This window comes from Camelus dromedarius, chromosome 29 (assembly GCF_036321535.1).
Source record: "Camelus dromedarius isolate mCamDro1 chromosome 29, mCamDro1.pat, whole genome shotgun sequence".
In the NCBI taxonomy this organism is placed as follows: Eukaryota; Metazoa; Chordata; class Mammalia; order Artiodactyla; family Camelidae; genus Camelus; species Camelus dromedarius.
In genome coordinates, this window is record NC_087464.1 from 21,202,120 (window position 1) to 21,227,213 (window position 25,094).

At 45.8% G+C, this 25,094-nt stretch overlaps 1 protein-coding gene and 1 non-coding gene across 3 annotated transcripts in view; one reads left to right on the forward strand and one right to left on the reverse strand.

The window, feature by feature from the left end:
• Positions 1-20,854: 20,854 nt before the first annotated feature.
• Positions 20,855-20,927, reverse strand: TRNAD-AUC (transfer RNA aspartic acid (anticodon AUC)). The gene has a single exon. It is a non-coding gene; the product is annotated as a tRNA-Asp (tRNA).
• Positions 20,928-22,312: 1,385 nt separating this feature from the next.
• Positions 22,313-25,094, forward strand: part of IREB2 (iron responsive element binding protein 2) — a 46,495-nt gene continuing 43,713 nt past the window's right edge. The window contains exons 1-2 of one of the 2 annotated variants that reach the window (XM_031440738.2): positions 22,313-22,443; positions 23,923-24,012. In XM_031440738.2, the coding sequence (XP_031296598.2) occupies positions 22,425-22,443; positions 23,923-24,012 (109 nt within the window). In that variant the 5' untranslated portion in view covers positions 22,313-22,424. The remainder of the gene's footprint in view (positions 22,444-23,922; positions 24,013-25,094) is intronic. The other variant, XM_031440740.2, reaches the window with a different exon arrangement.

Genomic DNA, 25,094 nt, shown 5'->3' on the forward strand with positions numbered 1-25,094 from the left:
ATACAAAGGTTAGGAAGAACTTTGGGAACTATAGCAAGGAAGAGAGAGAAAATTGTATCTTGGAGGCCAAAGATTCTTAATCACAGAGCTATGGCTACCAGGCCCTCAGGCAGTCACTTAACCTCTCTGGGAAGCTCTTTTCTGCTCTGACTACAAACACAGAAACACAGATTCTCCAGACAGGAAATGCCAGCTCGTAAAACAGAAAGCTTCACAGAGATGGAGTTTCAGGGAAAGGTCAGAGGCATTGTCCTCGGGTTCCTCCGGGGAGGTAAAGGAGTTCAGAGTGGCTGGTGACAAGATAATACCAGCCCTGGGTGACTAGAGGGCACTGGCCAGGGTGAGGCTCCAGGGAGCAGGCAGGGCTGGGGACGTGGATGCCCGCCAGGGTCCAGCTTAGCCTTGGGCCAGGCCCAGAAACCAGCCCTGTTAAAGCATTGCACAACCACGTCATTAACCACATCAACTGAGAAGGTCAAACTAACTCATTCCAGCTCTGTGAGGCTCCGGTTGGAGGGGGTGGGAGAGGGCAGGCTCCTCAGTTCCAGGGCCATGTGTCCGCTTTGGCTCAATTAGCTCCGTGGTTTCTGCTTCTCTTGGATACGGCCTCGCATGCCAGGCCCCTGGCAGCGGCCTGGCATCCTTAGAGGAGCCAAGAAAGAAGGGGGCCATCCTAGGGCAGTGGGCGGGGTGCAGACTGGAGTGGACTGCTTGACTCAGGCCACCAGGGCAGGAAGTCTCGGGGCGTTAGAGCCGTGATACAAAAACCAAGGCTGAGGTGTCGTCGGTAGCGCTCAGGATGAAAGGACCAGGAGGGGCTGTCGGTGGGAGAATGAGGCCAGCAAGCATGCAGTATGAGGCAAGTCTTGACAACCTGTTCAAGACAGAGTCATAAAGAATGCAAGGCTGTCACTGGCCAAGTCTGGGGCGATGCCAGCTATGCACATGACAGACTAGGGGCACTCGGCAGGACTGGACGGTGGCGAGCAGTTAGGCCTGCAGACCTCCAGGAAGTCACAGAACTCAGGATACTAACACAGGTGATGAAAAGGCTGGGGAACCAGAACAGCCGTTCTCAAAGGGCAGTCCCGATCTGCAGCGTTAGCGCCACCTGAGAACTTAGAAATGCAAATCATCTGGTCCCACCCTGGGTCTACCAAGTCAGAAAGTCTGGGGGTGGGGCCCACCAGTCTTTGTTTTACACCCCCCTACAGGTGATTCTGATGCATGATGAAGTTTGAGAACCACTTGGCTACTCAAAGTATGGTCCACAAACCAGTGACATCAGGTCACTCGTGAGCTTGTTAGAAATGCAAAATCTCTGGCCTGGCCCCAGACCTATTGAATCAGACGCTGCTGTTTAACAAGATCCCCGGGGGTTTGCCTGTACCTTACAGTTTGACAAGGGCTGTACCTGAGCTCCAGCCCTGGCGTTCTTTGGACTGGGTGGATGGGTCTGCAGGACAAATAGTTACAGATGACAAGTGGGCCACACAGTTCCAGTCACACGCAAAGACTGTCCTCATCTCTCCTTGAATCCGCACTACTCCCAGAAAATGTCACCAAGAAAAATAATGGCTTCACCAAGCCTGCAAACATGCCTCAACTAGACATTGTGCAGAAAGCAGATTGCAAAGGCAACAGGACAAACAGCCTGACGGGTGCTATTCATATTCCAGAGGAGACAGCTGGAGCCCTTGAGACGCAGGCCGGCTCCCAGCACTCCATGACATGGAGATGATTTAAGGAGACGCAGCTGAGGGTGGCTGCAAGCGCGTGAAAAACCTGCAGAGATAGACCTTCAAGAAGACAAAGCTGCTGAAACAGGAGGCTGGACCCGTGACCTGTCATCCCGTCTGCCCAGGGTGACCCGGGTTCTCATTCTTTCCAGGGAAACCAGCAAGGCAGCGGTGATAAATTACAGGAGAGGAGTTTGCCTCCAATGGCTCCAAGCCAGATTATGAATGACTTTATCCTCATGACACCAGAAAGAATCTCTTCCTTCCCCATCTCCCTCCTGGCTTCCTAGTGCTGGGGATTGTACCAGGCTAGCCTTTCCAGTCCCGTTAATAATAGTTGCTAATTAATATTTAGTGAGGGTTTACTATGTGCCAGGCTCTGGGCTAAGTACCATGTATGTATTTTTTTTCATTTAATTGTTTTAACAATTCCATTAGGTAGATAGCACTATTTTAGGTTTTTACTAATATTTAGGCATTTACTAAATACTGTTAGGTATTTGCTACTCTACAGATGGAGAAATTGAAACTAGGAGAAGTTAAGTAACTTTCCAGACGTCAGCTAGACGGAAAGGCGGCACTGAAGAAGGGCCCAGATATCCTGACCCCAGGTTCTCCACCAAAGCTTTGTGTTTGTTACTCAGAGTGTGGTCCTTGCGCTGGTGGCTTCAGAATCATCACAAACCTCAGGCTTCACCCAGACTTACAAACTCAGGCTCTGCATTTTAACAAGATGCCTCAGGACTGGTATCCACGTTACAGTTTGAGAAATATGCCTGGTTATAAGAGCTTCCTTCCCTTGTAGCGATGCAAATCGCCCTCGCATAAGGAGCACAGCTGACATCAGTCAGAGACACTTCAGAAATGTTTGTGATGTTTCATTCTCCTCTTTGGGGAACAGGATGTTAGGAAGCCAGAGGGGGCCACCAGGTTCTGGGGGGACAGAGGGAGCATGGAGAAAGAGAGAGAGCCAGAGGTGGGGGTGGGGGGAGCGCGTGCCTTCTTTAGAAGCAGGTTGGATGAGAAATCACCTTCTCAGGGCGAAGTGCTAGCTGCATTTCCCCCTGCATGTTGCAGTCTGGAGAACAGACGGCTCCTGCAGACACCAGTGAGAAAGCACTGCAAGAAAGCGTTTCTGAGTTTCCCTTTCCTTGAGCCTCAGCGACCTTATCTGGCTGAGAGTCATAACTCAGCCCACCCCCCTTGCAGGTGGGATTTAAGGACTGCCAGTATAGGAAACAGTCTGTAGGGCCCAGAGCAGGACACGAGTCTAGGGCACAACACTTACTATTAGGTAGACCAGGTGCCTGATCCCTCAGCCCTGCAAAGCCATGTTATAATGTTCTTTGCTGAAAGGCCAGATCTGGATCCCTCTCAGTGCTCCGCACTCCCCTGTGCTCCCCACACTCGCCTGGGGCCTTCATGGACCAGCTGTCCTCTCTTGTGATACTAGTGCTAAAACAGTGTCCTGACCATTTATGATTCTGCTCGTTCTCATGGAACGTGGTACCTTTAAGGCCTTTGATAACCATGTCATGTCTTTCACTGTCACTGAATCACAGATTGGATTCCAAAGATCATCAGTGTTTAACAGTTCAGGCTCATCAGGGCTTAAGCTCCAGTTCTGCTATTTATTTGATGTATGATCCTGAGTGAGTTTCCTTTTTCTTTTTTTTTTTAAATGGAAGTGCTGGGGATTGAACCCAGGACCTTGTACATGCTAAGCATGTGTTCTGCCACTGAGCTGTACCCTCCTGCCCTCTGCCTGTGAGTTTCTTAATCTCTGTGTGATTCAGTTTCCTCATTTGCAAAGCACAAATAATAATAGTCCCTAATTTACAAAATTACTGGGAATATTAAAAAAAAATACATGTTGAATAGTGAGTGCCAGCATTTAGCTGACACCCAATAGCTACTACTAAACCATGTTTCAAAATCTCATAAAATACAGCACTTGTCAGGCACGTCCCTGGTTTCAGAGATGTTAAAATATTATTCATTCAACAGGAAAAGTGTTCCAAAGTCAAAGATGTGTGGGAAAACCCGAGTGTCTTTCCTGCCAGTTGTCTGCTCCCTTTCAGCGTGATTCCAGGGTAGTTATCACTGTCCCTGTTTCCCAGACTTAGTAGACCATGGAGCCCCTTTTCTGTGGAGCAGGCAGAGCATTCTGTGGGATACACTCTGGAAGTGCTGATCTAGCCCAATGCTCTAGTTTCATAGATGGGGAAACTGAGGCCCAGAGAGAAGAGGAGGCTTCCTGAAGTTACTCAGCTGGTTACAGTGGATCCTAAGCCACTGAACAGCCAAACTGGAGCCTCCTCCACTAAACCAGCTCCCCTCCCCACTTCACCTGTCACCTACGGCACTCCTCACACTAACCCCGAGAGGTCCCAAAGAAAGGGGTCATCCCCATTGTACAGACACAGTCCCCGGCCACTGGGTGATGGGCAGAAGGGGAACCCAGATCAGATTCCTGGGGTTCCTGTTGTATTTTCTTAACACCCTAAAAACTGTGACTCTGGAGGGAAGGAGGTATGTAACTGGGAGGGAGCAGGTGAGCAAAGATGGTCTGAAAGGCCTTGGGGCAGGAGGTGGTCTCAGTGCAGAGGCTCCAAACCAGGCAAACCTCACTTCCTGAAGCAGTCTTGCTGGGCCAATCCTGGCTTCTCCCCTGGTGGGCTGAGATACAGCCCATCGACCACCTGCCCTACCAATCTTGGTCAAGCAGCGGGGGTGGGACATAGGAGGAGGTACCAGAGGTACCGCTGGAGGCCCCTCATTTCACACCTGCCCGCGTGCAGAGCCCTGGAGTGGAGGGCGGACCTCCAGGTTCAATGTTATTCCATCGCCAAGGCACAGCCACGGGGACTCACTGGGCAGACTTCAGACCACATTTATGAAGTCCACCAGGAAGTTCTTTCAGCACAGCAGTTAATTTAATGACTGCTTTGTTTTAAGAGCAGTTTGTGTTTCACTGGCTAAGGTGAATTACTCTAAGGAGTTGTTAAGCAATTCATCAACCTTTAAACCCCAGTATGATGTTTGTGGTCAAACATGACTATTCTCACAGACTGAGTGACTCCCAACCTTTTCCCCTTTGAGACACACTTGATGGATGATGTTTACCCACATGCATGACCCACCCCCAATGTGAATAGACTCCCAAGGATCAGCAAAAATGTTAAGGAATGGCCTCACCAAGTGTTGGTGGAAAGGTTAACTTTTACACATTGTGAGTGAGAGTATGAATTGATATAGACTCAATAGAGAACAATTTGGCTGCATCTGATAAAATGGAACATGTAATTTCAATTGTAATCCTCATAAGCCTGCAACTCCATCTTTAAGGACATGCCAGAGAGGAGTTCAGCATGTATACAGGAAACCTCCAAGGCAATTCACTGCAGAATGCTGGTTTTCACGCAAAACTGGAAACAACTCAAATGTCCACCAACAGGAGAGTGACTAAGCAAAATATGGTATAGTTACATTATGGAATATTTCACAGCAATTAAAAGGAATGAATTAAATCTATATGTATCATTTTGAGTAGATCCCAAAATATATACTGTTGAGTGAAAACAGAAAATTGATGTATGATACAAAATTAAAATATGACTTTTTATAAATTCTCAAGTAGGAAAATCATATATTACTATATATTTATCGTAGGTATATATAAATTTATAAACGTAAAAGCATAAAAAACAGACTGACAGGATCATGCCACATTCATGACAGTGATTGTCCCTGAGAAGGAGGAGAAGGAGTGGAATGGATCTGAAGGACAAAGGGAACTTCACTTTCTCTGTAAGGCTGTCACGTCAACTGCATCTGATGCGTCTCTCAGACCCTCTTGCCTTTGCCTGTCTCCTGAACCCTTGACCACTTGCTCTGCCTCAGGTACTCCAATGCAACTGACCCTCTGCAAGCCCACATGGTTCCACCTGAGGCTGACTGGCCACATGCCCCGAATCTTGGGTTTTCCCATTATTTCAGGATTTGAATGAAGCAAGACCTGGGATCTTCAGTAGGGCCTGAGATCTGGCTTCCCCAGTGACCACCCAAAGGGACCAGGTATAATGCAGTGGTTAAATGGGATGATTTGCCCCCCCCCCCCCGGGAATGTTTGGCAACATCTAGGGACTTTTTGATTATTATACCTGGGTGTGTGGTGGGGGGTACTACTAGTATCTAGAGGCCAGAGAACAAGGATGCTGCTAAACAGCCTACAATGCACAGGACAGCCCCCTACAATAAAGATGCACCTGGCCCAATGTCAACAGTGCTCAAGTTGAGAAACTCCGGTATAGTGGTTAAGAACTAAGACTTGCTGTGTGACCTCAGGCGAGTTACTTCACCTCTCTGTGCTTCAGCTTCCTCATCTATAAAAGGAGCATAATTGTATCTGCCATATAGTTGTTGTCAGAATGAAATGTATTAATGATTAAATATGTTAATAACTTAAGTCGGTGAACGGCACTTAGAGTGTTATGTAAGTGTAATAGTAATTATAGTAGTAGTAGTGACTCTGCCATGAAGAATAGTAACATTGAACACACATTTTTTAAGGAAACCATTCACAACTTCAAGCTTCAATTATTGCTAGTTAGAAGTATTTCACAAGACACTTCACAACTGACTGCAACACATTGGTAATACCAGATGTTATGAATTCTTAAATGCACACTTTTCCTACACTTTGACATCCCTGCACTCAGGGTGCATCATATGATCATGGTTGTCAGGTGGCCACCATACATGCATGTCACTGTCCGCACATGGACATAAAACCTCGGGAGTGGGGATCAGTGGCTTGGAAGGAAATTCTGGAGACACTAGAGAAGATCCCCTTTTAAGGAATGGTGCAGTATTCACTGTGGATGGTTTGGATGACAACATTATGTGAAAATATGATCACTAGTGATGTGGAATCAAAAAGTGACTCTGTCACACCCTTTTGAAGGGAATTTATTTTGCTTACATTTTTCTTTTCATGTAGGTATGAACGTGATATATTATTAAGCATCCATGTCTAAATAAATCTCAGATTTTTCAGAAGTGCGTGTTTACACATCCTACATAAGAAAGCCTTGTGCCTTATTGTAATTGGTAATGTTGCTTCTTTTTTCAGTGGTACATAAAATAATGGTGTATCCTACAGTTGATGACATCATAGATTTGATGAATCGTGTGTAATAATCATACTGCCATTTACTAAGTCCTTCAAGTGTACTAATCAGACTATATATATTATCTACCTCACCTAATCCTCTTACTAGCCCTATTATGTATGTACTTTTTTTGGTATTTACTATTCTTGTTCATATTTTGCCAGTGAATAAATTGAGATTCAAAAGGGAAGTAACTTGCCCGAGGTCAACAGCTGACAAGCAGAGCTGGGACTCCGAAGCCTTGGGGCTCAAGCTTTGCCTCCTGGCTCAAAATTACAATCAAAGCCTGTATCTTTTTTTCTTTCCCCCAGGTGTTGGCAACCTGAAGCATGGATAGTAACAACAGAAGGTGGCTAAGCCAATGTTCAGCCACCTGTGGGCTGGTCTTCCTCGCTGCCATTTCTCCTTCCCTATCTCCATTTCTTGGCACCGCCAGACTTTCCCCAGCATAGCTCACCAGCCCAGTCCAGTGGCAGAATGCAACCAGAATTGTGGTCCACATGGAGCGCCGCATTTGAGAGCCTATTGATCTCCCAGCTTCCCTAAGGAAGCAAAGTTCATATGCTGTACAGCAGAGAGGGGCTTAAAAGAACAGAGATGTTTTACAAGCTTTGGGTAAAAATCATGTGTTCCCAAGCTGAACCACATCTTTGGAATTTTTCCTTTGTCTCCTTCAGAGTAAAGTTCTGCCTCTGCAGATTCCAGCAAATTGTGGAGCAAAGCGCAGTCATTGTAACCAAACATCCAGAGGTAATTATGCAACGGCATCACCAAAGTGCAAAAGATAAAGCCCAGTTGCGAAGCCTAGCAGATGTATCCCATTAGCATCACCAAGACAATTCCAACTGATGGATGTCTCCTCTCCAGCAGTGTGGGCCTCCCCAAGCCTCCCTGTTGGTTCGTAGACAAGCAGATTGGCAGGTTGCAAGGCGCGTGGGGAGATGGTGAGCATTGCACGGGGAATCAAGAGACTGGTTTTCAAGCCTTAAAGTTTGCATGACCTTGAGCAAGATACTTGACTGTCCATGCCTCATTCTCCCCTCCTTTAAAATGTGTGCCTCTCCCCCTCCCCCACCCCAGCTTTTAAAACTGAACAGCAGCTCTCATTTACTCTCTCCCATAACCCTGTGGAATCTGGTTTTCATTCTCATCATCTTTCAGGGCCTCTGAGCAAGTTCCTGTGCCCTGTTTCTCTCAACAAGGATAACTACTTCCACCTGCCTTTGTAATTGGTTCCTGGCACGACGAAGTCCTCTTGACAAGGCTGGGCTGCCCCGCATATGCTGGATAAATGCTTGAAATATGGACCCCGCCCGTCCCCGGGGTTCAGAACTGAACGCGTTGAGAAGTGCTGCTGTTTGCGGTGCAGGAGCAGAAGTTTTGCTTTCCCTCTGCTTTGCGACTCTCTCACCATGACGAGCAATGAAATGATTGGTGTCTAGACAGTCTTGGATTATTTCCTGTCCCATTCTCCCTCTCAGGTCATGGAGTTGGCCTGGAGCGAGGACGAGATTTTCACAATGTCTCAAGCAACTGATAGACAAACTGGGATGCAAGTCCTGGCGGTCTGACTCCAAGTCCAACAATCAGAGTGAGAGAGTCAGAAGATTCTGGGCTATGGACTCAAACTGACCTGAATTTAAACCCAGCCTTGCCACTGGCTCACTGTGTCTCCTCTACTTCCTCATCTCTGGAATGGAGATAATAACCACCTCATAGAACTGCAAGCATCAAACAGGGTAACGTGTGTGACGCTCAGGGAGTCTTGGGCTTAAAACCAGAAAAGACTCAAGTGACAACCACTGGGGCTTTAATGGGGATAGAGAGGGAGTGTTACTGGCCCACACAAATGGGGAATTTGTGCAGAGGTAAGATGCCTAGCAGGACAGGACTCTTTCTACCTGAAGGACCTTAAACTCTCCCTACCATTTAAGCATATGAAGAGAGGGGAGCCTCATTTGTTAAAGGGGAAAGTGCGAATCAAAACTACCAGGGCGTCATATGTAAGTTATACCTCAATAAAGCTGATTTATTAAAAAAAAAAAAAAAAACTACCAGAGATTGGTCAAGATCAAAAATCCTGGTAACAGATAGGTATCAGAGAATGCGGGGAAGCGGGAGCATCCAGGACAACCTCCACAGAGGGCAATTTGGCAAGATGCATCAAAGCCAGTAGTGCACAGACATCGGGTCCAGCAGCTGCACTAGGGGGACTCAGTCGTAGACAGCCCGCCCTCCAGTGCAGTGACCACTCTGGGTTCTTCGGTGTGAAACATGCCACGCCCACTTGAGGGCAGAGTGGGCAGAGGCAGCTTCACTTAGAACAGGCTGGGGTGCGGGCGAGGTGATGGGCACTGTAGCACTTTGAGGGGAAACAGTTCTGCACCACTAGGGTCTCGGAGGGGCCTGGGGCTGGGGAGCCCACTCAGTAGGGCTTGGAATCTGGCAGACCTGCCCATTCCTTCCTTCTCTGCTACCTACCGGCTGTGTGGCCAAACACAAGTCGCTCCAAGTTGCTTTTCTCCACTTACTCACTGAAGATGGTACCACCTTCCATGAAGAGCTGACTTGAGGAGTTAGTGAAATCCACAGGAGGATCTGGCTCAATGTCTAGTGTCTGGCCAGCAAGCGGAGAAGGTTTTCCCCTATCTGGTTTATCTGCATATCCCTCTTCCTATCTTTGTCTCTTCACCTCTCCCCTGGCTTTTTTCAGTTGTGGCCAACACACCCCTACATCACACCCCAGCAGCCTGGAAGAGCAAACTTCAGACAGCAGTGGACCCAGGAGGCAAAGGCTTACATCTGGGCCTGAAGCTCCAACCTGCTCAGCAATTCCGCCTTCCTTCAGTTCTGAATGCCCGGTATACAGAGTTGGCTTGCTCCTTGCCTTAGGCGCCGGGACTTCCCCCGCTTCCTGACAGGGCCCCTAGCCAGCTCGCCAGTGTGGTTTTGATTTAGCCTACACCTCTGGTGTTTGCTTCTCCCTCCCTCCGACCGTGGAAGAGGAGTGGGAATTCAGACAGTGTCTCCATGTCAAAAACAATGCACTTTTAGGATTAACGTATACACACTACTATATATAAAATAGACAAATAACAAGGTCCTACTGGATAGCACAGGGAACTATATGCAATATCTTATAATAACCTATAATGGAAAAGAATCTGAAAAAGAATATATGTGTATATGTATAACTGAATCACTCTGCTGTACACCTGAAACTAACACAACACTGTAAATCAACTACACTTCAATTTAAAAAAAACACCATGAAACGCATTTTTCAAAAAAAAAACCTTTTCTTTAAAAATAATTACAATCTCACAGAAAGTTGCAAAAGTAATACAGAGGTCTCACGTATCCTGCACCCAGCTTCCCCCATGGTAACATTTTACATGTCAGCAGTACACCTCTAAAATATGTGTTTGGTGCTTGCACCACCTGGGCAAGGATTTAGTATGAGGAGAAGATCTAGTGGTTCAAAACTTGTCATTGTAAATCTTCTGTTCCATCGCTCCTGAAAGACCTGATCTTTCCTTTCCAGGACTTGGGTCATTCACAGCTTCTGCCCAGAAAGCATTCTTTATCAGCCAGAGACTCAGGCTAGCTTAAGCCAAAAGGGAATTTACTAGAAAGACATTGGGCTGCATCAGAATCTGTGGGAAGACAGGGAGGCTGAGCAGGAGCCAGGAGAAGGACCGGGGCATCCAGAACTCCATGGCCACTTCCTCCAGGTGCTCCCATGGCAAAGAATGAATGCATGAAGGCCCACTGCTTTGTTCTGTTTTGTTTTGTTTTTAATTTACTCTGTTTTAACTTATTTTTAAATTGAGGTACAGTCAGTTACAATGTGTCAATTTCTGCTGTACAGCATAACGTCTCAGTCATGCATATACACACATATATTCATTTTCATACTCTTTTTCGTTAAAGGTTATTACAAAATATTGAATATAGTTCCCTGTGCTCTACAGAATGTTCTGTGTTGTTTTTCCTGTCCTTTGTCATCTCTTTGCAAAGCTCTTCCGCATCACCCCAGCCAGGAATGGCTCACGCATAAAGCCCTTCCCAGCTGGACTACATTTCTTGGGGGTCAAGTTCTCAGTCTCTATCAAGTCTATAATATTTACTCAACATAGGAAACCAAGAAATATTATGAACAAATAAATTCTGGCACTAGAGGCAGTTAATTAATTTTACCAGATTCCTTGACGTTCATATACAACCAAAATGAGGGAGAAACTGCCTCTTTTTCTTTTTCTTTTTTTGACTCTTCTTAATGGGAGTGTCAAAGCAGTCAGTGTGTGAATTGGGCTTTTAAAATCACTGACAAAGCTTTTAAGGATCCCATGAACTTGCAAATAACAGCTACACAAGGTTTTAATTAGCATGATGTGAAAAAAAGTCACTTGACCTCTAGGTGCCCTTCTTTAAAAAGTGGGATAATGAGACTGGCCACCTGCTCGCTCACAGAGGCACTTGTTCATTAATGAGACCGGTGGTGGCAAGGTGCTGGGAGCACTTTGGATGAAAGAAGGAGGAAAAAGCTCTCCGAGTACTAACTGTTATAATGATGGTTTTAGCCAAAATCCTATTATATCTAGACTCCCTCTGGTGACCAATTTAGCATACTGTATATAATACATTTTGAATTAATTGGTTTCTACAGCCTCTCAGTAGACTGGGGGTTGCCAAATGGCTGTGGTTTTGCCTTTGCTGAGATGCCATGAATACATTCTTCTCCCCGAGGTTAGCCCTGCCACCTCTTCCACCCTGGGCCATCTCCGCCTTTACTCTGATGCGTGGCTCTCCTCACCAGTTTTTCATTTGAAAGCCAGGCTTTTCCATGCTGCTGTGCAGTTTGGGGAACATCACGTCACCATCCTTAGATCCCTAGGGGGCAGTTAAATGGACACAGGAGCTGACTTGTTCTGTTTGGTGCCAGAAAGCAAAACTGGGACAGATGAGACAGAGGAGCGCGGGTTTCAGCCCAACAGAAAAGAAAACTTTTTCATAGTCAGATTGTCCCATATTCAACAGGTATCTCCGGGAGGTAGCCAGAGCCTCTGTTGGTGAGGGCCCTTGGTTTGCAGACGTCTGAATGTACTCCAGTGAGTTTTAACAGAAGAGAGTCTATGCTGGTGGACTGTACTTAGCATCGATTCCACCTGCCTTCTTGTGTGCCTTCCTCTAACAATGAGGCTGGAGAGCTAGTCTATGTTTCCCAGTCTCCCTTGTAGCAGAGTTCAGATGGGCTTGCAGAGAAGATAGAAGTGAAGAGGAAGCCACAATTCTGCTGGGTCTACTGATTTTTCAGTGGCTCTTGCAGAAATTCCAGTGTCCAATCACTTGCTTTGTGAGTTCAGAAGAGCACAAGGCATTCTCGGTGTAGATGGCCGTGGGCACAGTGTGACTCTGGAGCTGCAGCAGTGGTGGTGCTTTCTGATCATGGTGGCTTCCTCAGTGTGAGTTTGATAACTATAGAGGCTCCTGGATTGTGGCAGCATCAGTGTGGTGCAGGGACCAGTGGCATCCGGATCATAGATGACGTAGCAGCTCCCTTGTGTCCTCTGAGAGTCATTCATGCAACTTCAATCTAGAGTTGGTGTCTTCAGCTCTCTCTCCCATCAACTCTGTAAGCCCTTTCATACCCTGCAGTGAATCATTTTCTGCTTAAATGAACTAGAATGGATTCTGTCCTCTGCAATAGAGCCCTAGCTGATGGAAAGAGATACGTAGAGCCTAATGAATCACTGGGACTGTCTAGGCTGAGTTCTTGGGAACAATTCACAAAACTACACTGCAGAACTGAGCTACCAAGGGAGCTGTTGTTATGTGACAATTAGGAGGCTGTCCTCACCTGCGTACCCCGGAGTCATGCCAGCTAGTCTCCATTCTGTGCCAGCAAAACAGATGTCCATGCCCCACCTCTTTCTCCACATAATTCAGTTCTGAATCAGAGCCTCACATGAATGTAGTTGAGCAGCAGAATAGAAATCACCATCAGATCCCAGCCTGCAAAGGAAATATAGTCATTAGTGGTCCAGCCCCTACCGTTCAGAGATGAATCGGGTGAGTCAGTCCACAGTATTTACTACAGAACTATTGACTGTCAGGTCTGGGAGAGCTCTGAGAGAGAAGGCTAGTTCAGCCTTCAGAGACAGATGAACTTTTTTGTCCAAGTTAGAGTCAAAAATCACAGCTGGTTATAGATAAAATCCGTGAGCACAAACATCTGGCTCAGTGTCCTATCAACCGGCTCCGCTTTCCGCCTCTGAACCTCTGAGGGATGCCAGAAGGAACTGCTGCATCTGCTGGGAGTCCAGACCACGTATAGCCAGTGTCCAGGGTCTTGTGACGTTTCTCCAAAAGGGAGACACTACGGGATTTGGAAAACTTCTTTTCTCTGAGTTAGGCTAACCTAGTTTCAAATCCTGACTGCTACGTGTTACCTGTGTGGCCTTGCACAAGTCAGTCACACTCTCTGAGCTTCAGTTTCCTCTTGAGCAAAGTCGGGAGTCATAATTGCCTGTTTTAATAGTTTTTTGCAAAGAATGAAGTGTCAGAAGCACTCGGCTCATAGTAAGTGCTCAGTGAACATTAGTCCTGTGCAGCCTCGAAGGTGAGGCCTGAACAAGAATGGCACAGGTGTCCTGAGCCAGACACCGGAGGGCTCAAATGTCAGCCCAGAGAGTCTGGACTTCGGCCTTTGTGTTGGAACTAGGAAGATCACTGTAATTATAGTTGATTCTCCTGGTGGGGGAGGTATAACTCAGAGGTAGAGTGCATGCCTAGCATGCACAGGGCCCTGGGTTCAATCCCCAGTACCTCCATTACATACATACATACACACACATAATTACCTCCCCACAACAATAACAAAACAAATTATTTTAAAAAGCTGATTCTCCCGGAAGCCCAGCTGGGCAGTGGGGTGCAGGTGGATGCTAGTTAGGAGGCCAGGCAGGAGCCCAGGCAGAGAAAATCCAGGCCCAGATGGGGTAGTGGGAGAGCATGGGAAGGAGGAGGTGGGAGAAGGATGCAGGACCCACCGAGGTCGGGGACCTGGGAGCCAAACTTCAGTTCCTCCATGCAACGCTCTGTTGATGACCTAGAGTTCTTTCTGAATATCAGGACCAAGTTACCACGTTTTCAGAGACAAAGCTTCTTGCTTTAGAAACACACGAAGGTATTCCAGATCTTAAAACTGAGAGAGAGTGGGAGCTTCTGTGACATCTGGCCCGGGACTGAGACGTCTTCCCTAGAGCTGTGGGGCTGTCTGCTGCACAGATCTGAGGAGTCTCAGCTTGTCTGGCTTCTGCTTTAAAACAATTTTCCACCGTCAGTGAACAATTGCCCACTGTCACTGCTGTCAACACCACAGGCATACCAGGAAAACCCTTTTCAATTTGAAAATTTAAGTGCTCAGTTGACTAAAGTCACAGAGGCAGATGAGACCAGAGATCAGTCGAGGTCTCTCCCTGTCTCTGATGTTCTCCACTCTCTGTTCAGAAAGACGAGTTAAGTACCCTGGTTGAGCTTGCCTGTGGGTGACTTGATTCACACGTCCACTCAGATACTCCTACCATGTGCCAATGCTTGGCTCTGGGGATACAAGCGTGAACAAAACAAGTCCCTGCTCTCGTGGGGCCCACATTCTAGGTGGGACAGACACCACTGAGTTAAATGTACAGCATCACGATAGCTGCCGAGGAGAGGCATGAAACAGGATCACTGGCGTAAGGAGGGCCGGAATTTGCCGGATGTGTTTGTGGTTAGGAAGGGCCTCCCTGAGCAGGTCAGCTTGGAGCAGGGACCCAGAGAAAGTGAAGGTGCGAACCATACGGATACCTGAGGGGAGGGACCTGTGAGAGCGTAGGCCTGGGAATGGATTGTGCTTGGTGCTCCAGGAGCAGGAACGAGGCCAGCATGGCCACTGCAGAGGGGGTTGTGTGTGTAGTGGTGGGGTGAGATCAAGGAGGAGGGGGCAGATCGCATAGGGCCTTGGAGGCCACAGTAAGGACTTTGGCTTTTACTCTGAGTGAGATAGGAGCCAGGGCGGACTTCTGAGCAGAGGATGACGGGCTGGCTTCCATCTGGGCAGAACCCCTCGGGCTGTTGTTCTGAGACCAGTCAGGAGGCCACCACAATAATCTGGTGGTAGTTCAGATCAGGGTGTCTTATCAGTGGGGGAAGAGCAGAAGGTTGTGGGAGTGAGGCCCAGGGCACCTGGGATTTGGGGAGGAAAGGTCAGATTTGAACATTATGAGCTTTAGATGAACAGCCTCCAACAAGTGCTCGCCCTCAAGCCTGATCCTTCTAGTCCAGCCCTGGGCTCTGAAGGCCATTCTGAAGAGTTGCTGCAGTGCTTTGACTGGGGACAAATTCATTTGGAACAGATAACGAGCCTAGTAGGATGGCTGCTTTGAAAGGGCCACTGAGGCGTCCTGAGTGTAAAAAAAAAAAAGTACGAGTTTTTATCGCCACGTTAGAGAGTACGATTGGGAACTTCATTCCCTAAATGTTCCCTTAGTGTTTCATTCACCACTGGTGCCAACCAAGGTCAGTCAGTCTTTAATGTCTCTGTATCATTGGAAGGGACAGTGCCTGGTGCTGCTGCCCCCCAGAGGCTACTCGCCTCCTCGCAGCCCAGGCTTTCCCTGAGCATCACTGTGGGTTTTCTGGCCACAAACCATGGGCTGGGCGTGCAGAGCAGCAGGGCAGAGCCCTCAGGGGACTGAGAATGGAGTGCTGGTTCTCAGGGGGTTCACCTTGTACCAGCCCAGGGGATCTGGCCTGCCTTCCCAGCAAGGATGTGGGACTGGGGGCCCAGAATCCGGTTTCCCTCTCCTGCTCGGTGTCATCTCACTGGACATCTCACTGTGGAACTCTAGCTAGTTTCTCACGTTCCCTTCTTGTGCCAACACTTTAAAAGAGCTTGTGAAATCTGTATATGAAATGGAGTATGGTTTCCATATCATGCCCAATTCCTTTTATTTTATTGATTGATTGATTGATTGATTGATTGACTGTTTTTGCTTGTTTGGCAGGGAGAGGTAATTAGGTTTATATTTAGTTTAATGGAGGGACTGGGTCTTGAACCCAGGACCTCGTGCAGGCTAAGCACGCACTGTACCACTGAGCTATACCCTCCCCCCTCTCCGATTCCTTTTAGATCTCTGCACCCTTCCTCTTTCTCCCCACACACCTCTCCTGGCACCCAGGGGACCCATACTGCAAGGTTCCTTCTGGATCTGCCTTTCCTGCCTGAGCCTCAAGTTTTTTGGAGTTTTTTTTCTTCTTTTGCTCTCATCGAAATGGGCCTCTCCTAGTTCCACCAACAAGTAAGTGCTAATGAGGGATCATCTTTTTCCACACCTCTGGAACCTCAGTTTTTAAATCTGTAGAACAGGGCTAATAGTAATATTTATCCTCAAGGTCATTATGAGGATTACAAATAGTTTATGCAAACCATCTGGCAGTGCCTGAGGTATTCGACAAATGGCAGATACCGGTCTAGAATGGACTCAGCTCCAATATCATTTTCTCTAAGAAACCTTCTTTGATTCCCACTAAGTGCAGTTAAGTGTTCTTCATCTGTGCTTCAAAGTCTATGGGAATAATTCATTGTGTACTGGATATTTGTCCACAATAGGCTAGACCCCTGTGGTCAGCAGAATAATCCCTTCCACACACCACTCCCTCCACCCCATGCAAAGATGTCCACGTCCTAATCCCTGGAACCTGTGGGTATATCACATGGCAAGAGGGAATTACGACTGCAGATGGAATTAAGTTTGCTAATCATCTGACCTTGAGATGGAGAGATTATCCTGGATTATCCAGTTGGCCCAATATAATCACAAATCTCCTTATAAGTGAAAGAGGGAGGCAGGAGAGTCAGAGAAAGAGAAGTGATGGGAGAAACAGAGGTCCGAGTGATACAATTGTTGGCTTTGAAGATGAAAGGGAGCCATGAGCCAATGAAAGAGAGCAGCCTCTGGAAGCTGGAAAAGACAAGAAGACGAATTCTCCCCAGTGTGTCCAGCAGGAATGCAGCCCTGCTGACGCCTTTATTTTAGCCAGTGAGATCCATTTCAGATTTCGGGTCTCCAGAACTATAAGATAATAAAATGATGTTGTTTTAAGCCACTAAATCTGTAATTTGTTATAGTCACTATTAGGAACTAATACAACTCACATACATGTAATTGGCACAGTTACCCAAGTAGACATGGTTATTGTTCTCACTTTACAATGGAAAAATTTGCAGCTTACAGCTGTAATTTGTGCAAAATTGCACAGCTAGTAAATAGCTATCAGACCTTTCGATGCAAGTTACAAAAAACAAACACAAATTGGCTCAACCTATGAAGCAGAGGTTACTGGCTCACATAACTGAAAAAAAATTCCAGAGGAGGTTCTTGTAGAAAACAGGCAAGATTTGATCCACAAGCTAAGGTGATAACACCTAGGATGTAGTATTTCTCTGTCTCTTGGGCCTGTTTTCCATAGTCTCAGCTTTGTTCTCAAGTTCCATGCAGAGAACCTATTGTTGAAGGCTCAATTCTGTGGTGGCAAAAATGGCTGCAGCAGTTCCAGACGTCACCACCTCACTCCCCATGACTTCTAGAGGAAAAAAGAAAACTTCCCTTTCTCAGAATGCTCAGCAAAACTCTAGTAGTGACTTGTGGCTTCTAATTATGTTAATCCCCAATTCCTGGGCTAAATACTGAGCCCCATGGTGGACCTGTGAATGGGGAGTGGGGTGAGGTTGAATTGCCTGAAAGGAGATCAGAGTCAGTTGGGCAGGATAAACAGGACATGGATATCAAACGTCCACAGTGCTGGCTGGAAAAAGCCCTACCACAAAGCTTCTGAGTTCAAACACTACTGCCTCCCAGTAAAGTCATTTCTGACTCTTTAGATAGTTGGTCATCGCCTGTTTACTTTTCAGTAAGACTAAGGGACAAGCCTGGAGTCATCCTAATCTCCTCTGTATTCCCAGCCCCTCGCCCAGGGCCTGGCTGAGATCAGCCATCAGAGGAATGTTTGTTGGTCACTAGGGCTGCTCTTTCAGGGAGGTGAGCCACCCAGGAAGTTGCTCAGTGCCACCTTTCTCTGGGTCTGTAGGGAGCTGTGATGATGCCCAGCCAGGCTAAATGTTTCTGAGAAATGTAAGGACTTCAATTGATATAAGCAGTGGCTTGTATTTAAGCCAGTTTGAGTTGGATGTTTCTTTTACTTGCAGCTAAAAGCATCCTAAATGATACAAATGACTTCTAACGGTGTTGTGAGGATTTAAATGAGATAATGCATGTAAAGTACTTAACGAGGTCTAATAGGTGTTAGCTATTATTATTTTTATTACCACTTACAGTGACATTATCTGTTTATGAGTTCCTCAGGGGTAGGTTGAATCCTCCCCGTTCTGGAATGTAGTAGTAAACAATACTTAAATAAAGGCTGAACCAAATTAAGTATCCAGGGCACCGTTTTACATGGGTCAAGTTTCCATTGATTGAATTTTTAAATGTGAGTTATATTTTCAGTTTCAATAGGATAGCTTGCTATTTACAGAATTCCTGTGGAAAATTATTTTGGAAAGATGAGTCATCTCATAATTCAAATCATCTATGTTTGAACAAGTCATTTCATTTATTCAACAAACATTTATTTAGCACCTACTGTATGCCAGGTACTGTTGGGTATGGTGGGACTTAGCAAGGAATAACAGATACAGCATCTGCTCTCATGAAGTGGTTATGTGGCAGACACTAGGGGTTGCCAGCCTTACAGGAATTTCCTCTTCTTCCTTGCTAATAAAGCCCCAATTTTGTGCAAAAAGCAATGTGTGAGGGAGTGGGGGGAAAGCAATGTGTGCTACAGATTGGGAGGAAATATTTGCAAAGCACATATCCGTATCTTCACTGTGCTGTTGGTCACACAAATCTACACGTGATAAAATCACATAGAATTAAATATACATACGCCCCCTACAAAAGAGTGCTTGTAAAACTGCTGAGCTCCTAATAAGGTCAGAGTTCAATTTCTTCATTTTGATATTGCCTTATGTTACACCGGGGAAGTCTGGGTGAAGAGTTGCATGAGATCTCTAGTACTTCTTAAACTGCATGTAAGTCTACAACTATCACAAAATAAAAAGCTTTTTAAATGGGTGAATTAAATCTCAATAAAGCTATTTAAAAAAAAAAAAAAGGAAAATGGGAGGGTGTTTTTGGTTGTCACCATGGGAGGGGAGCACTTCTAGCATTTAATGGATGTGAGATTCCCTCTGCATTCCGCAGGACGGAATTTCACAGCGAAGGATCAAACCACCTCCCCCACTGAACATGCTGCCAGATACTCAGGTAGATAACCCACACAAGCATCAAAACAGTAACAAATACGTTTATACTTAACCTGAGCCTCGAACTTAATCCCATTTACAAATCAATGTGAAAGGCATTTGTGTATGGTTTTAATACACTCTGAATTTTCCAGGAATGCAAATATCATGTAAAAAGAGGAAAGGTCGTTATTTTGCTCTGTTTGGAACTTTGCCAAGAATTGTTCACCACTCCAGAAAATCAGCAGTGACAGTGCTTCCAATAATATCTGAGTCACCAATACATTTCATTAGCCTCCATTTCAGCCAGTCAGTCATGATATATATGTACATGTATCATTTATTACATAAATGCATTTATTATATACATGCATTCACGATATACATTTATGCATGAAATATGTAAGTATTTAGATCTTATTTGGAAATGTCAAATATAAACAAAAAGTGTTGACTATATTCAGTTGAATACTATCTTATGTTCTGTAAAATCATTATAAGTAGATGCACGTATCTGACTCCATCATTATGTCATGCAGCATATACATGCCTGGGCACCTGCGTAGTGTATACATATTATTTTCCAATAAACTACTTTCCTTTGATTTCTCCTTTGTATTAGTTATGGCATTGTATAGATTATTTTATTGTTTTGTGTAGGTTATATTATCTATGAATTTCCTGCCAGGACAGTAAAGGAGACATTACAAAATACACGTCTTGAAAAGGGGGTGTTGGGTTTCATAAAGTGGAGAACTACTGGTCTAATTTCTGGTCAATGAGACATCCATGGAGGATGTTCAGGAAAATATTTTCTCCTCCGATAAAAAGAGAGAGGTGTTCTGCACCAATTTCCACCTCTCTTTTGGAAGTTGTAGGACAACATAAGTCTTCTGTATCACGCAGTCATCTCGCAACCAGGAGGCAACAAGTCTGAGGAACAAAAACCAAAATGCTGAAAAGCGTGAGGCCAAAATAAGGAATGAGCCTGGGTCTTTGATGATGTCATTGATCTGTTGCACTAACCCTAGAATTGCCGACTATAGACTTTGTCATGTGAGATAAGTATAGATCTGTGTTGTTTAAGCCACTGTTAGTTGGGTACTCTCTTGCATGCAGCTAAAAGCATCTAACCAAGATAAGGAAAATACAGTAAATGGGCAATTACAATCAAGTGTAATAAAGTGTTTTAATTGACATAGAGAAGATAGGGAAAAACTTCATCACGTTCCCAACTCAGACGAAGAGTTGGGGGTTTGCCATGAGTATTTCCTGTAGGAAATAATATCTGGACTAAGGCCTGAAGAATGAGTAGGGGGTTAGCAGGACCGAGTGTTCCATGAAGAGAGAACAGCAAGTGAGATATTACAGAGTGACAGAGAAGTGTTTCTGCCTACAGTAAGTTTCCTGAGAAGGGTATGAACAATAGGTATGAGATACCAGATCAAATCCTGAGTCAGTCACTTGGTAGCTGAGTAATGTTGGGTAAGTTATTTAACCCCTCTGAGTTTCAGTTTCACCATCATGAAAATGATCATCATGGTAGTACTCATGTCCTAGGGTTTTGTTTTTTTTTTTTATTTATTTTTTAATGGAGGTACTGGGGATTGAACCCAGTATCTCATGCATGATAAGCACACACTCTACCACTGAGCTATACCCTCCCCTGCTAGGGTCTTTTTGAGGAGAGATTGTAGCAGTCATCTAGACAAGAAATATTCAAATCTAGGTGGTGGCAGGGGGAATGATCCATAAATAGAGGAAATATACTGGGGTTTGCTTCCACCAGGTTTGTTGGGTCAGTGATTAAAAGAAGACGGTACAGGATCAAGGATGATGTGTCGGCATGGAACTGAGTGATGGATGGTGCTGTTCACTGATACAGGCAATACAAAAGGAGTAGTGGGATTTTAAGGGGGAAATGATGAATTCCGTTTTGGACATTTTGTGTCTGGGGTGGCCTGCGGGATGTGGAGGTACTTGAACTCTGAGCTTAGACGTGTTTGGGTTACAGGTAGACTGGGAAGCAACAGTATATAACTAATAACTGAAGCCAAAGAAGAAAGTGAGACGTGCCAGGGAAAATGGTGAGGAGAGGTGCAAGGTCAGAGCGCTGGGGTATATTTTATACCCAGTACATTTCATGGCTACGTGAGGAAGAAAGGCCTGCAGAAGAGCCTGAGACGGAGCACCCTTAAAGATAGGGAGAAAAACAAGTAGTCTGAGATCACAGAAGCTGATGGAAAAATATTTCTCAACAAGGGGAGAGATCAGGTAGGGTAAGGATTGAGAAACATGACATTAGTCAGTGGAGTTACTGCTGACCTTGACCAGCGGCGTTTCTAGGGGGTGGAAGGCAAACCCGAGAGGGATAAGGAGTGGGAGGGGATGGGCGAGCACAAGCAGCTCTTTCTGGAGAGTTGGCTGCCGGCAGGAGATAAGGCAGTAGGAAAGAACGTAGGGACGTGAGGAGCTGAGGCCGAGGGATGGAGACCTAAGCATGATAAAGTGCCATGCCATGCCTAAGGAGTGCAAGGAAAACTTACTCGGAAAACTTACTCAACTATTAGTTAAGCGCTTCCTACGTGCCAGATCAGTCTGGCCACCCTCTTCTGAGAACACGCGTGGAGGCTACACATGACAGGTTAACCTAAGGCTTTATCTTCAGGGGAAAGCGGTTCTCCTAAAGCTGTTTTTCCTAGGAATTCCCATTCCGAGCCCCTCCACCCCCCGCACAACCCCTGGATACCCTGCAGGAGCCCACACTCGCTGGATCTCACAACTCCAGTCGCACACTTGAGGCCACTACTAAGCAAAGGATCGCTAAGAGGGCCATGCTAATGACGCCAACCCCACAGCCTCCCCGGTGTTTCGTCCCGAATTGCGAGAACAACAGCGATTGCGCAAAGAATCGCCTTCTATTTGGCCCCGCCCCTTCTCTTTCTTTGTTTCCTCCTCCGAGGATCTCGCGAGAGTTAGGCGGCAAATCCCGCGAGTTCGGACCTGGGGCCGGTTCTGCGGCTCTCGCGGTGTTTGCGCGAGACTGCTCCTTTCCTTCCTCCCTCGCCAGTCCGCCTGCCTTCCTCCCCCCTCTTCCCCGCCCGGCCTCCCCTTCCTTCCCCCGCGGGCCCCCTCCCCGCAGGGATAATATGGTCTCCGGCGATGGACGCCCCAAGTGCAGGTTAGTTTCAGTCCGCCGACTGGGATCTGGCAGCTGGAGACGCGAGCTGCCCGGGCTCCGAGTTCCTTGCTTCTCTCGCCTGGAGTCGCCCGGTTGGCGTCCGGGCCCTCCGGGCTCAGGTCGTGCTCCCTTGGGGCCTGCCTGCTGGGCCGCACTGTCCGCGCCCAGGCCGCGAGAGCCGGGCCTCGCCGCCCTCGCCCCTCAGCGTGACCCCACCAGGGCCGTCCGCTCCGCTGCTGGCTCTCACCCGGGCCGGTCTCGGCCTGTTGGCCGCTGCTGGCTGCCAGCGGCTTCCCAGTACATTTCAGTAGCACAAGGGTCGGGGAGAAGCCCACCATCTTCCCCTCCCCGCCCCCATTTGTAAGAGATAAGGGTGGGGGCCGCTGCCTCCTTGCTTGGGTCTCACGCAGCTAGTTGTTTATTCCGCTGTCCAGCTTCGAGCCCCTCTCTCTCTCTTTGCCTCTGGAAGCAGAGTGGGGGGCGGTCAAGGCCGAACACTGGTCAGCCAGTTGCCGGACCATTTACTGCAGCGCTGAGTCTCCTCCCCCCATCCACCTCCCCCCTTCCTCCTCAATAAAAAAGGGGAACAACATTATATATTCTCAAAAAGTGGGCTGTACTTATCGCTTCTCATTTCGGACCAAGGTCCTAACAATGTTGAGGGTCCTGCCCACCCACCGCAGTGAGTCTGCACAAAAGATCTGAAGGTTCTTTAACCTCAGGGCTGCCTCCCTGCCACTTCCCCTGAGAGCCTTAGGAGCTGAAGCACATTCAAATGAGACCTCTAGGTCTTTGACTTTGTTGTTAAGCTTCAATTCGTGCAAAACCAGAAAGACATGTATTTTAGGGAGAATCTCCTAATTTACCCAGATACTTTGTTGTTCACTTTTTACCTTCAGTCTTCAGACCTATTAAGGTCTTACCTGATAAGTTGCTTGTTTTGGTTTGGTTTAGATTGTATTCATGTTGTTGAATGCCCTGTGAAAATCTATCTCTTGATTATTTTTAAAAAATCAATTCTAACAGAATGGTGGCATTATCAAATTGGCCTGTTTATATTTATGCAGTTTTCAGGACATGGCTTCACAAAATATGCCTATACATCATTTAAATTGTTTTTATTGTCCCTTTCCAAGTATTCTGTATTATCACATTTCAGGAGTTGATTATTTTACCAGTTTTTATTTGACAATCACAGTTTAGAGTTGTACTGTCCAATACAGTAGACACTATCCACATGTGACTATTTAAATTAATTTAAATTAATTAAAAAATTTAAAACTCTGTTCCTCAGTTGCTGTGATCACATTTCAAGTGCTCAATAGCCATATGTGGCTAATGGCTACCTTTTGGACAGTGCAAATATAGAACGTTTACACCAGTGCAGAAAATTGTTGGATAGAGCTGGCTTCCAGATATTTTCACTTTGAATTAGGTACTTTGTAGCAATGTTTAATAAAATTATAATTTTTTTTCCAGGATATGCCTTTGAGTACCTTATTGAAACATTAAATGACAGTTCACATAAGAAGTTCTTCAATGTACCTAGACTTGGAGGCACCAAGTATGGTAATGTTGCTTAAATTTTCTTGGGTTTCTTTAGTTTCTAATAATAAAAATGCATCTGTCAAGCTAAGTAGAAGAAATTTTAAGTTTATTCCCACCATGTTGTAGCAGGTATACTTACATATATCTCTAACATTTTGAAAAACTCTTCTTGGGACGTCTTTTATTTGAGGAAAGATACAATCCCCTACCTTAGCTTCTCATTTTAAAACCTAAGTTAATTTAGTAATGATTTTTTTCCCCACAGGAAACTACTAATACTATTTAAAAACACACACAAAACCTGACTGATGGTATCCTAGAGCTATTAAATGTGTATTTTAATTTTTCTAGTGACCAATGCCCACAATTCTTTATCTGCTGTCCTTTGAATAGGAATCACCAACAGGGCCCACTGATTTGAATTGTTCACTAGGGCATTTTTTTGCCCTGGCTTATGCACCAGTACTCTTGGCAGAATTTTGCAGGCACCTGATCAGGATCAAACAAACCTTTCCTGAGGTCTCTGAGGAGTGAACTTGGTGGAACCCCAATGTATTGGATGGAAGTCTTGACTTTATTGACGACTGAGTAGGTTTCTCAACCAGGCCAATGAAGGGAAGACCTGTTTGGAAGAGTGATTTAGATGATTCTTTTCAGTGAAAACTACTTGGAAAGAAAAATGCCAAATCTGTTGCAGTCAGTTTTGAAGGGAGCTTTTCTTTAATCTTGGTTGATTTGTTTTGTTTTGTTCTCTCATTATTTAAGAAGATTGCTTTTGTGATCTTTCTGTAGATTTTGGTGGATTTAAGTGTTTTAGACTGCCACTTGCAGTATTTTCTTGTACATTGTGAGAAAATTTAGATATTTTAGAGTATATGTTGGAGAAGATCCCTGTCTTAGAATGAGGTTGCCATTTAAAAATAAACAGTTCACCAAAATCCTTTACTTGGCATGTTTAGTTGTAGCGATTGATATTAAGAAAGGTTGGTCATTTTCTTAGCGCCATGTCTTTCACTCACATTTATTTTATCTTTTCACTGATGATGAGTTTGTATTAATTTTGAAAAGGGAACAGCTATGTTGATTACAGGCAAGAAAGACCT